The following is a 12,803-nucleotide window of genomic DNA, read 5'->3' as shown; positions in this document are numbered from 1 at the left end:
ATGGAAAGTTGTCAGTAGCCACGGTTACACAAGGAGTTTTTCGTCTTTCTGAATGGAATCTTTCTGAATGACTTTTCCGAAAACAATAGTATACATGGAAAGGAATATTCCAGTCTCCGGTCTACATGCGCCGCTGTAATCAAACAGAATAGTCAATGGGGCATACACAGAAAAAACATCGCGTGATTTATCAAAGCTGGAGGATGACAGTTTGTTTATCACGGTGCTGCAATTCTCCGTATTGCAAGTTTGTCATCCGTCCAGTCTTGAAATTATGTTCATTTCTTTCAAAGTTTGAATCAAAAACAAACTTTCCGTAGCAGTCCAGTGCTGACAGCTCGCTGCCATTTTTAAAGTTGAGGAACGTCTCTAGTCGCGTCTTTCGTCATGTCTGAGCATGCTCTGAAAGAACGCACCCTGACAACTTTCTGTTTGAGTGGATACATGATTCCTCAATCGGTTTGGGGAAAGGAATATTCCACCCCTGTGAAACTGATTAAATGTCCATTCGGATTGGCACTTATCTTTCGGAATGAGGTGTATACAAAGGTTAAATTCTTTCCGTTTGAGCAAATAAATAATAATAAATAAATAAACCGAATGCAAGCGGAATATTTGGGTCCATGTAAACGTGGCTACTGTGCGTTCTTTCAGCGCATGCTCAGATACAACATAAGATGCAACTAGAGACGTGTCTCAATTTGTTTATGTTTGTTTGCGTATGCCCCATTGACTATTCTGATTGATTATAGCGGCGCATGTAGACCAGAGATTGAAATATTCCTTTCCATGTATACTATTGTTTTCTGAAAAGTCTAAAAACTCCTGATGTAACCATGACCACTGACTGAAAGTTCCTTACAGGGGCTTTAACTTGTGGGATTGTTTGACAGAACTCCACTGAACATTAGAAATAAAGAGAAGGGTTCCCATATCTTTTCTGCTTTTTGTTGAGCTTAGTAGAATTTAAAGGTCAGCCAGTGAGTGAACACAGTGATTTTTTTAATTCACATCACTTCAGTCTTTCGAGACACATCCTTTTGATCCTACTCCCAGCGCTGTCTAGTTAGTCCAGAACCAGACTTCAGTAGCAGAAGTTAAGCAGATCTGTCCTCCAGGGTCTGATGCTTGACAAATAAATACAAGTCAAGTTGATTTTATAAGTGCAGGTCATGGGACATGTCAAAAGATGTGTCCCTTTACTCACACTTTGAGTAAATTTCCTGCTCATATTGTGACTTTAGAAATTTTTTGAAGACAGTCATGTAAAGGTGACACAAAACTTTTGAAAGCCTTTCCAATGTACCCCTCCCTTCTTTAAAAGAAATGGTTTTATGTGGAATGAGACTGCTGCCCCCTTGTGTTAGAAAACCACTGCTTCAGCCTTACTATAGCAATGAGATCATTTATAAATGATGATCATAAACAAAGATTTTTTTTGTCTATTTTTGGATATAAAAAGAAAGTCACATAAATAAAAAAGACAGTATGTTTACTGTCTGTTACTTAATTTGAGCTCAAATAAAGTCACACACATTTCTTGATTTCTTTAAATTCATAAAACTTTATTTTTTAGGAAAAAATAATAATTTTAGCCATTTCTCTTCATTTGACAGCAGATGGATTTCAGAGAGAGGATGGCACCGTCTCTTCTGAAGCAAGGACAGGGGGATGGGTTAGGCTGAGTTAGCAAAAAAGCTAAACTAAGCTAGGCTAGGCTAAGCAGAGCTGTCCTTCAGTTGCAGTAGTTCTGCAGGTCCAGCAGTTGACAGGGTCTGTGGCAGCACTGCTCCACGATGCCGCGCTTCACCAACATCTCCATCTGATCTTTGAAAGCAAACTCTGCCACCTCATTCTCGCCACCAGCTGTGCTTGCTCCACCTGCTTTAGGAGAGAGGAAACCTGGCAGGACAAAAAAAACATGAGTTCAAGCTTTTGCCAAAATCTGAGCCTGAGTCAGATTTTCCACAAAGATAGAGGAAAAGGCTTTTAGTCTGAAGTCTCACCCATCAGAGGGTCGACATCTCTCTTCGGGTTGTAGAAGAAGCCTCGCTCCCCGCAGACCAGGTAGAGAGCATCCACCAGGTGAGAGCCACACAGGTGTTGAGGGGAGGCCGCAGCCTGAGTGCTTGGCCAAGATATAATCAGTAAAACCATCAGGGACACGGACTGGAACCACAAAGCTGCCATGGCGGTGGAGAGCTGAACACACAAGATTCACATCTTAAGACATTAAAATCTGTGAATCTAAGAGAGATCTTTTATATTTTGGTCAGGAAAGCTTTAAGTACTTAGTAAATCAAGTATTTCAGAAGAAGAAGGTAGAGGTAGAAAGCTGAGTCTAGTCTGGAGGGAAAAGGTAAGATAAAACTTGCATGGATAGTTTCTGGAGGAAGAGGAGAAGGAGGAGGTGGAGGTCACTCTGCGGCGAAGAGAGCTGGATGGTTTGAGGCCGAATGGAAGCCCTCTTCATTATTTATACTCCATCAGCACTGCCTGGACACTCCCAACACTGCTTTTACTTCTGACTGAGCGCCTCCATCACTTAGTAAAACAAACAAAGCTAATGAGCCGACATGATCTGATCACCTCCAATAGACAAATATTGTCAGTCAGTCTCTTGTTGTGCTCAGTGGCCCGACAGAACACTCGTCCATGAAGTGATAACATGATGAAGACATATCCCAAAAACCTGCAGCATATAATGAATTTCATTTCATTTTTGTGGCAGCAATTAATGACCAGCAAGAGAATGGATGAGGCCAAAAACAAAGACAGGAGTTCAAGAAATAAAAGTTCACTTGAGGTGTGTTCAGATCAACATTAAAATAGTTTTGGATTTGTCATTATAGTTTAGTTTTAGTTAGTTTTAAAGCAGACGTACTAGTTTTTATTTAGTTTTGATTTTTGCAACAAGGCTTAGTTTTAGTTTAGTTTTAGTTTAGTTTTAGTTTTTTCATACCATATTAACCAGGTACAGGATTCAAAAAGGTCAGAGTAAATATTTTGTCATACTGTTTATTTTCTAGTCCAACATAGTGCTCACTGCTCTGTCAATGCTGATACTGAACTGTTGGCTGCTGCCTCAAACACAAGAAAATAATATAAACTTAATATAAAAAATATAAACATAAATGATATAAAAATAATGTTAACATAAATTACATAAAAATAATATAGACATAATTTATATAAAACAATGTAATATGAGCTTTAATACTTAGAAACTTGGACTCTGTAACAATAAAGGCAGACTCAAATACATTTAAAGTCAGACTCACATGTAATTAAACTATTACAGATGCTCTAATTCATTGCTCCACTACGTTTTGTCGCAGCACAGCGCACAGTCAATCAGTGCAGTAAACAAGCACGTCCCAGTACGTCTTTATGATGGTGCCGTACGGCACTAACTGCCTACAACTGTCTAAAATTGGTTGGGAAAATGTGTCAGATTAATTTAAATCCTAAACACTATTAATAGTGTCAAAAATGATAACTAAGGACATTTTGTGAATAATTTTAGTTAGCTTTGTGAACACAAGATACAGTTTTAGTTTACTTATCGTTTTATTATTATTATATTAGTTTGAGTTAACTGCAATGTATTTTGAATTTTAGTTTTCGTTTTTTGTTTTGTTTTAGTTAACTATTATAACCTTGGTTCAGATGAAACTCAACCAAACTTAAATAAATTCCTAATTTACCCAAAACAATCACCAGCACTGCTTGACGTTGGCAAGTAACTTCAAAACACTGTAAAGGTGGAACTAGTTTGTTGCAGAGAACTTTAAAACTTCACTCCAAGTGTAAGAAACATGAAATAGCTTAGAAATCAAACTGTCCTTGCTGTTGTACAAAGGTAAATCTGGAACATTTTTCTCAACTTAAAAGCCAAAAATAGCGTGTAGCTTTCTCTGTGTTAAAACAAGTCACTGACACAGCCTAAACTGATGACTACAACACACACACATACACACACACACACACACATGGGTTAATGAGTGTTGTATCAGTGCTGACCAAGCTCCTCTCAGCCTGTTTATCACTAAGAGGGAAACTTAACCACCTGTGAAAAGGGGGCCCCATGATGATGGAGAACTTCTCAGAATCAGAATGAACATGTCTCCTCTTAAAATCTCCCAGAAACCACCTCTTTGTTCCCCCTGCAGACAAAAACTCAATCTCAAATTCTTAACTAGACATAAACCTGATTATTTTACTGATTTATTAAGTCTCTTCATGATGTGGGTGGTGGTTCATCAAATAAAATGACTTTTTTCTTGAACTTTACCATATAATGTTTAAAATGATTTAGTGGATTATTGTAGTTCACTTGCATAATACAAGGACTCCTCCCCTTGTTTTTTTCCCCTTTATCCAATTTTCAGTGCTTGTACAACCAACAGATTCAGTCCCTTTTCAATATAACAAGATGCAATCAGACAAAATAGACACAATACATACAACTGTCAATTACTCCATACTTTAAAATTTGAAGTTTATTATTAATTGCCAAAGTTAAAGTTAAAATTAAAAAAAAAGTTTTTCTCTATTCAGATTTCTGATTCATTATATTCATTTATTTATTTATAATTATTTTAAAACCGAAACTTTATCTCTCTACTTTGATATTTAACAAATTGTTAGATATTCTGACTTTACTCTTTTTTTCTCATTTAAATCTGAGAAGCCTATCTTTATTCATCAGTATAAAAGTTGACATCTCAGGATTCTGAATTTAATCTTTATGATGATGATGATGATGAAAATTATTATTAACATTATTATCATTAATAATAATAATAATCATTATTATTATTATTATTATTGTTGTTATTGTTATTCTTATTATTATCATTATCATTATTATTATTATTATTATTATTATTATTATTATTATTATTATTATTATTATTATTATATTTTATTTCCTTATTCAAGTCCTAATTAGGTCTCAAAGATTTTATTTTGATCCATATTTTGTTATTTGATCTTATACATCTTCTTTTTTTCATTAAGAATCAATGGAAGAAAAAAAAAAGGCCCAAGTAACAAAATCAAATCCTATCGGTCTGACAAAAGAGTAAAGAGGTTAAATAATCAAGCTTGGCAGTACATTTATTAGAAAGTACTGAAAGAAAAGTAGGACAACAGTTTTGGTAAACAATAAAATGAACACTGCAGAAGTCTGGAACATTCTCAATCATCAACTCAACTTGAGGACACACATAAAAAAAAAAAAAAATCTTTTTAACTCTTACTTTAATAAATAAGATAAACATTTAAGGCATAAATATATTCATCTTGTACAGGCTACCTTTAAAGAGTAAGTGGTATAAAATGATAAAATTTGGCCCAATCAAATCTTGAAAAATCAAAACATAGGTAAACAGAAAGGCAAAACTGAACCAAGGTCTTGGCACAAACTCTCAAAGCACCCATTTATTTTATTTTTTTCTTAAACCACTCACTATATTTGTTATCTCTGGAACGTTAAGCCTCTTTTTTCCTGATCTTTATCTGTTACTCAAACTTTTAATACTGATATGGTCAATAAAGGCTATCTCAGTGTTTCTTTGAAAAAAAAATGAAACTAGTTTAAAATCACAGGGAAACTGAATAAATAAAATACATGGATGAATTTCCATTCAAAGCTTCGGTATGCACATTTTAATCCAGTGTTGATCACCAGCAGCCACATATTGACGTAACAGTCGTACAAACTTCTCACATATTCAAAGATTCAAGAGCTTCCTGACAGTTTTGGCAAAGTCACACAAACAAAATCATTGGTAGTGGAAAAGAAAAGTGCACAAATACTGTTCAGTGAAAATAGAAACGTTTCCTGAAATTCTTTAGAAAATACTCACACTTGATAACAAACAACCAGCAGTTGGCACTTTGCGATGCATTCAGGTTTAAGTTCAAAACTTAGACTTGATGATAATTGGAGAGCAGGAAGAGAAACAAATGCAGAGTAGGGAGTGTTTCTGTTATGAACTGTAGTGTTTTTTCACGTCAAGGTCAGAGGAAGACGTCCATGGTCTGTGTGATTTGCTGCCTGCAGAGTGGACAGCAGCGTTGTTGCACAGCCCGTCGTTGCATTAGAATGTTGGCGCAGTGCCGGCAGAGGCAGAGGTGACGACACGGCAGCAGCAGCACTGTCTTACTCCTGTCCTGACAGATAACACACTTCTTCCTCTCTTCCTGCTCCTTCAGCAGGCTGAGCAGCTCCACATCCGTCAGGGGGCTGCTGACTTCAGAAGATTTGACTTTTGGGTTTCTTGTTCTGTGTGTGCTCACTGGATCGAAATTCCTCTGGGTCTGGAGCTGCAAAGGGTCTGGGGGACGCGGTTCTGTCCCTAGCAAGTTGTTCTCAGTGATTGAGGCACCTGTGTGTGTGCGCTGAGACCTCGTTTGACTCTCCTCTTGTGCTGTGTGTTCAAGTATCGTGTGCATGTGACCTGCTCCGGGGAGAGCATTCACTAATCTGAGGCTGAGGTGTCCAACGAGGACAGAAAGTCTGGGGTTCAGGAACAGCAGAGCCAGGAAGATGATGATCGCAATGATGAGCAGAATATGTGAATCCATTGTCAGAACAGTGATGAAAAATCGTCCCAGTGCAGCAAGGAAGTCCAGCAGCATCTGACAGGGCATCCACAACAACACAGAGGCCCCAACTAGACAGCTATACAAGAAGGTCAGCAGAGTCAGAGCCAAGTCTACCACCTTGTGCACAGGGACTGCCACCACCTCCCAGAATCCCACCAGTGCGCTCGCACAGTTCTGTGTGCTGATAAGGATGATGTTGATCACCGTGTTGACAAAATAAAGAGCAAGGCTGAGCACAATGCAGAGGGCCTCGCATGTCTGACGAAGGATGCAGCTCCCTGAAATAAACCCTCGATGCAGCACGTCTTTTATTCTCCATGCCACATGACAGATGAGGTGACCCACCATTTTAAAACTCTCTAGCACCCCTCCCAGACTCTGCAACACTTCACAGGCTGCACAGGAGACAGCCTCTGTAGCAGTTAGGAAGGAAAAGAGAGCAAAGTTCCAGTACTCAACCAAACTGGAGCTGCTCAGAGCGATCATTGTGCTGTGGAGGGAGTTGCCCACACTGGACAGGAAGTGGAAAAGCCAGCAGAATGCCCTGACCAGCAGGTCGAGTAACAGGCAGCAGGTGTCCATGCATCTTGCAACGGCAAGGGAGACAATGTTCACTTCATCCATATTAGGCTGCAAAAGAGAGAAGAGGAGTTAGAGCTTTATTTTTCATCAACTGCATCACATCATAAATATCTTAAACATAAAACAGCAGTGGGATGTAAATGAACCAGACTCTACTCTGAACTCTATGGCATTTTTGTTCTTCTAAAAAGATACAAAAGCATGATGAAAGGGCAAATGTTGCAGCTTTTGGGTTGAAATGTGATTATTTTTAACCAGGTCACCAAGTTAAATTTATTTGACACATTACAATTTTAACCAAAGGGAAAAAGGCAGCAGATGTTTCTAAATGAAGGTGTCTGATTTTTGTTTGTTCATTTTTTGACATTTGGCAGCACAGAGTTACACACTTGCAAGATGGAAAAACATGTTGCAGTCACTGGCTTTTGCCATGACCTCAAAGACATGTTTTCCAAATAAGAAAAATAATAAAATATCCTATTATTGTATATTTAAGCAAAACATACAGGCACACAGCCGATGAGTTAAGTCAAACAGCGAAAAGAATAGAAAACAATTAGGCTTAGGCAGCTAGTATACAATCAATCAATCCATTAACTTTTATTTATATAGCACCATTTATTCAAATAAAATGCACTTCAAAAGGCTGCACACCTTTGAAAGATTTTAACAATAATTATCAAAGATATTAAACAAACAGTGGAAATGTGTAGCAGAAAATAATAAAAAAAAAATTTTGATAAAAGTTAAAGACAAATAAAAGCACTTGAAATACCAAAAATGCTAGCATTATAAAAACAAAGGCAAAAAAGTACAAGTTATGCAGTTGATGGCGAATTGTAGCATATGAAGACACGTTTTATTGTATATTAACTAAACACAACCTTTTTTGTTACACATAAGATAACAATATTATCGTGCTTTAAATTTATGAAGCAGTTTAATGAGTCACACCAGTTCTAAGTTAATTCGGATTATAACGGTTTCATGTGAGTTGTGGCACGCTAACTGAATCACTCTTAGTGTAGGACATAACTCAGCTGTACAGACGGTGACGAATTAAACGAGAAGCACACATTTCTGCTGGTTTAAGGGATCGTTAAACTTTTACGAATGTGGATAAGCCTCATGCCGAATCTTAACAACAATGAAACTGAACGTTTCAAAGTACGAGGCTTCAAATAAAAGCGTTTATTTTTTTTAAATAAACTAAAATATATTGTTTCGGAACGGGGTTTTGTACTGGGGCTGTTTCCATGATCCAGAGCATCTGTCTATGAATGGACTCTAACCTGTCAGCGTTTCAAATTATAGTCTGAGATTCATCCGGTTAATATGAACCATTAAGTGTAAATAATCAGTCATATTCAGTGTTCTGTATGACTGTAACTACATGCTAACACCGCTACCTTCATTGAGCATACCACACCCATTAGCATTAGCCAGTAATATAACAGTAAACATAACTGAACATGCCCTGAGGGAGAAAACTTCACATGACAACAAACAAAGACGGCTTACCTTGACTACATGGCGCAGAAAGGCTTAATAAAAGGCACGTGTGTACAGTACTGTAAGAATCAGGCACCTTTTTAACATGTTTTCATCATTATTTCCTTCTTTTGCTTCTTCTTTGTGTCCAATTCCGGACAACAACAATACTTCTGGAGCTCCAATGCGCCATCTCTCGTAGCTTGGACGTTACACCACTTTTAACAGGGAATTCTGCATCCGTTAGTCAGTCTACTTGTTTATTCTCCCACGAATGAAACAATAATCAAAACAACAATCCTTTCAGTCTGACAAAAGAGTAAAGAGGTTAAACATTTCAAGCTTGGCAGTACATTTATTAGAAAGTACTGAAAGAAAAGTAGGGCAACTCAACTCAAGGACACATTAAAAAAATATTTTTAACTTTCACTTTAATAAATAAGACAAACATTTAAGGCATAAATATACTCATCTTGTACAGGCTACCTTTAAAGAGTAAGTGGTAAAGAATGATAAAATTTGGCCAAATTAAATCTTGAAAAATCAAAACATAGGTAAACAGAAAGGCAAACCAAGGTCTTGGCACAAACTCTCAAAGCACCCATTCTTTTTATTTTATTTTATTTTTTAACCACTCACTATATTTGTTATCTCTGGAAAGTAAAGCCTGTTTTTCCTGATCTTTATCTGTTGCTGCAACTTTTAACACTGATATGGCCAATAAAGGCTATCTCAGTGTTTCTTTGAAAAAAAAAAAAGAAACTAATTTAAAATCACAGGGAAACTGAATAAATAAAATACATGGATGAATTTCTATTCAAAGTTTCGGTATGCACATTTTAATCCAGTGATGATCACTAGCAGCCACTTTTTTTTTTTTTTACAGAAATTTTTACTTATTTACATTCTTTACACCAGTTTGACTTACTTATGTTGTCTTCTTTCTTCCATGCGTGAAACGTTTCAACACTTGAACCCAATGGTTTATCTCATTTTTACAAAGATTATTACCATTTGGCTTCTTACCCCTTGCATAAGTGTTTTGTAAAAGACTACAAAAGTTCTGGTTTTCAGTTCAAATAAAAAATAATGCAACATGATGTGACAGAAAACTTATTGTATCTTAAAGACTTAATCGTTCCGTATAATCCGTCTAGGTCTTTGCTTTCTCAACATGCAGGTCTGCTCGTTGTACCTAGGGTCTCTAAAAGTAGTATGGGTGGTCGAGCCTTTAGTTATCAGGCTCCTCTTCTTTGGAATAACTTACCGGTTGAGGTCCGGGAAACAGACACGGTCTCAACCTTTCAGAATAGACTTAAAACTTTCCTTTTTGATAAAGCTTACAGTTAGAGCTGGATCAGGTCTGAACCAGCTCTTGGTCATGCTGCTATAGGTTTAGACTGCCGGGGAGAACTGACACACAGGGCTCCTGTTTCCCTCTTTTTCTGTCTTCTTCTAGTCTTAATGTCCTGTTATAGTTACTGACCATACACCTCTCTGGGAGGATCTGAGTTTGTCTTGTAGGTTCCTGGGGATCGGTGAAGTAGATGGCCTGCTGCTGTGCTCCTGTCCGACACTAGCTGCTATGGCTTTGGATTGTTGCCGGGAATGGCCTGCTGGTTTCACCTTAACTGTCGCCACAGCGCCAAACTTCAGACTGCGTCTGTCTGTCTCTCTCTCCCTTTCTGTGTGTGTGAGTGTGTGTAATAAAATTTTATTAACATTTACTGGTCTAGACCTGTAAATGTTTTTGTAAAGTGTCTTGAAATAACATTTGTTATGATTTGGCACTATACAAATAAAGATTGATTGATTGATTGAAAACTAAACAAAAGAAAAGGAAACAAAACTGATGACTAATTCACTTGGAGACTAACCAGACATGCTATACTGAGAGTAGCACCATCACTCTGAACTGTTTAAGCTTTCATTATAACTTTTTAGCAATAAACAAACTAAATAACTAGTTAGCAAGATATAAAAGTAAGAAGAAAATGAAATGTTTGGGAATTCTCTTTTTTTGTGGTGCATGTCAAAAAGTCTAGACATTGCACCCAGAGCCCTCTCACATGAATATGAGAGGACTGCCAGATTAACGCAATGAATGATGCTTAGGAGAGTTGTATCCCCTAAAGGGTGAAATGTTACCACCTAATTCTCAACAATTGACATAAATAACAGGGTATTTGGCACAGCAGTTCAATGTCTAGGATTTACATGTACTGGCTTTAGCATCTAAAACAGGAGCTTTCATAAGTCCAAAAAACTGTTAATACTCTTTTTCTTTTAAAGCCTTGAATTTGTTTAGATGCGTCACATGAGGCCTTCCTATTCACATTTTTTTATATTTAATTTTCTGCTTAAAGGTCATCAGATTCCATGTAGTAACTGGGAGTGGGGGATGGTATGTCCTCAATGTGACTCCTCCTGACGTCTCCCCAACGTCCGCAGCCGACGAATAAATACCGAGCGCGTGAGTTCCACAGCGTCATTCGATTCGTTGAACTCTTAAATCGAAAATGTCTGGTCGTGGAAAGGGAGGAAAGGGACTTGGAAAAGGCGGCGCTAAGCGTCACCGCAAAGTCCTCCGTGACAACATCCAGGGTATCACCAAGCCCGCTATCCGCCGTCTGGCTCGCCGTGGTGGAGTCAAGCGTATCTCTGGTCTCATCTACGAGGAGACCCGCGGTGTGCTCAAAGTCTTCCTGGAGAACGTCATCCGTGATGCCGTCACCTACACCGAGCACGCCAAGAGAAAAACCGTTACCGCCATGGATGTGGTGTACGCTCTGAAGAGACAGGGCCGCACCCTGTACGGCTTCGGCGGCTAAACCCGGTGCTGACTGACTGCAACTGAATTCAAAGGCTCTTTTAAGAGCCACCCATCTCCATCTAAAGAGTCAACCTGTGTTATCCATTATATCCACTATCTTAGTTGCGCAGCATCAGATGTAATGGCATAATGTAAGTGACTTGCCATATGATTTGCCGGAACACACTTCTTAGTTTCATGTATTTGACAGGCGTCACATCCCTTGATCCAGGACTATTCCTGTCTATAAAAGTGATCTCTGACAATAAATAAATGTGTTTTTTATTTACACCAGAATACAACATTTTGTATGCAATCCAGGTCACTTTTTGATCTATTGTGATCCCGAAATGTTTTCTATATGATTAACCACAAATGAATTGTCATTATTTATGGTATGTGGCATTTATGTGGACCTTAGTTATCAGGAGCCAAATTTATATGATGATTTGCTACATGTCAAATCCTACTAACTGTAATTTTCAGCATAACTGCTTAAGAGGTCCCCCTTTTAAAGTGAGTTACAAATGATGATAATCCTCCCTTTTTCATTGTGAATTATTCCCTTAAACAAAATGTTTTTACATGCGCCAGGTGCCTGATCATCCTACACTTGACAGCATCATTTACATTGGAATGATGACATAAGACCACTATTCTTAATGACAAATTGCATAGCATTAATTATTTCGTATCAATTTTGTGAAGCATATGTTAAACACTATTAATGGCTATGATAGGTACATTGGTAAATTTTTTTTAAAATCTTAAAATAAACTGTTTTCTGAGAGTTTCCGGGACCTTCTGTCATCGTGCAGTGTGTTGCAGGTCTGTCTCCCCGTTGCTGCTCTGTATTTCATTGTGGTAGGGCCTCTCATCTTTTATGATCATACATAACGTATTCTGTAAGCCCCTGAAATAGAAACTTAGTGCACCTTGACATAGATGCTGAGAATGTCTTTAAAAAGTTAAGATATGCTCAAACTTGCACCTGGGTTATAAGTGTCAATTTCTAATTTGAAAGTTGTATATGAAGCGATTTATTTTAAACCTGTTAAGGTGCAGCTGATGTGATTTAGAGTCAGTTTCACACGGCTGAACCATTAACTAGTCTTAGACCCATAAAATTATGTTAAACATTGGCTAAAGAGTATAGTTTTGTGTCACCCTTTAAAAAAATTATCATGTTTTAATGTTGGTTAGGTTTAGCCAAGCACATGGCTATGTGCTTTGTTTGCCTGGAGTATTTTGGAGGAAAAGAGGGTAACAGGCCTACAAGAGTGGTGTTTAGGAATGATGCTTT

The 12,803-nt window shown here is 37.7% G+C and overlaps 3 protein-coding genes across 3 annotated transcripts; 1 reads left to right on the top strand and 2 right to left on the bottom strand.

Moving 5' to 3' along the window:
* Nucleotides 1-1,651: 1,651 nt before the first annotated feature.
* On the bottom strand, nt 1,652-2,208 carry ins (preproinsulin). Its single transcript, XM_074672752.1, has 2 exons — nt 2,007-2,208; nt 1,652-1,902 (listed from the first exon to the last, which is right to left on the bottom strand). Exons 1-2 carry the CDS (start codon nt 2,188-2,190, stop codon nt 1,736-1,738), a joined length of 351 nt encoding a protein of 116 aa, XP_074528853.1. The 5' UTR covers nt 2,191-2,208; the 3' UTR covers nt 1,652-1,735.
* Nucleotides 2,209-5,155: 2,947 nt separating this feature from the next.
* On the bottom strand, nt 5,156-8,871 carry LOC141791713 (E3 ubiquitin-protein ligase RNF26-like). The gene is made up of 2 exons (XM_074672354.1): nt 8,719-8,871; nt 5,156-7,245 (listed from the first exon to the last, which is right to left on the bottom strand). Exon 2 carries the CDS (start codon nt 7,237-7,239, stop codon nt 6,028-6,030), a length of 1,212 nt encoding a protein of 403 aa, XP_074528455.1. The 5' UTR covers nt 7,240-7,245; nt 8,719-8,871; the 3' UTR covers nt 5,156-6,027.
* A 2,322-nt stretch (nt 8,872-11,193) lies between these two features.
* On the top strand, nt 11,194-11,778 carry LOC141792108 (histone H4). Its single transcript, XM_074672902.1, has one exon. It carries the CDS (start codon nt 11,208-11,210, stop codon nt 11,517-11,519), a length of 312 nt encoding a protein of 103 aa, XP_074529003.1. The 5' UTR covers nt 11,194-11,207; the 3' UTR covers nt 11,520-11,778.
* Nucleotides 11,779-12,803: the final 1,025 nt, after the last annotated feature.

Source organism: Halichoeres trimaculatus, unplaced genomic scaffold (assembly GCF_033239565.1).
Source record: "Halichoeres trimaculatus isolate MK-OKI-2021-1 unplaced genomic scaffold, fHalTri1.1 fHalTri1_scaffold_6, whole genome shotgun sequence".
NCBI classification, from domain to species: Eukaryota; Metazoa; Chordata; class Actinopteri; order Labriformes; family Labridae; genus Halichoeres; species Halichoeres trimaculatus.
Note: the sequence above shows the minus strand (reverse complement) of the source record. Positions and strands in the feature narration are given on the sequence as shown.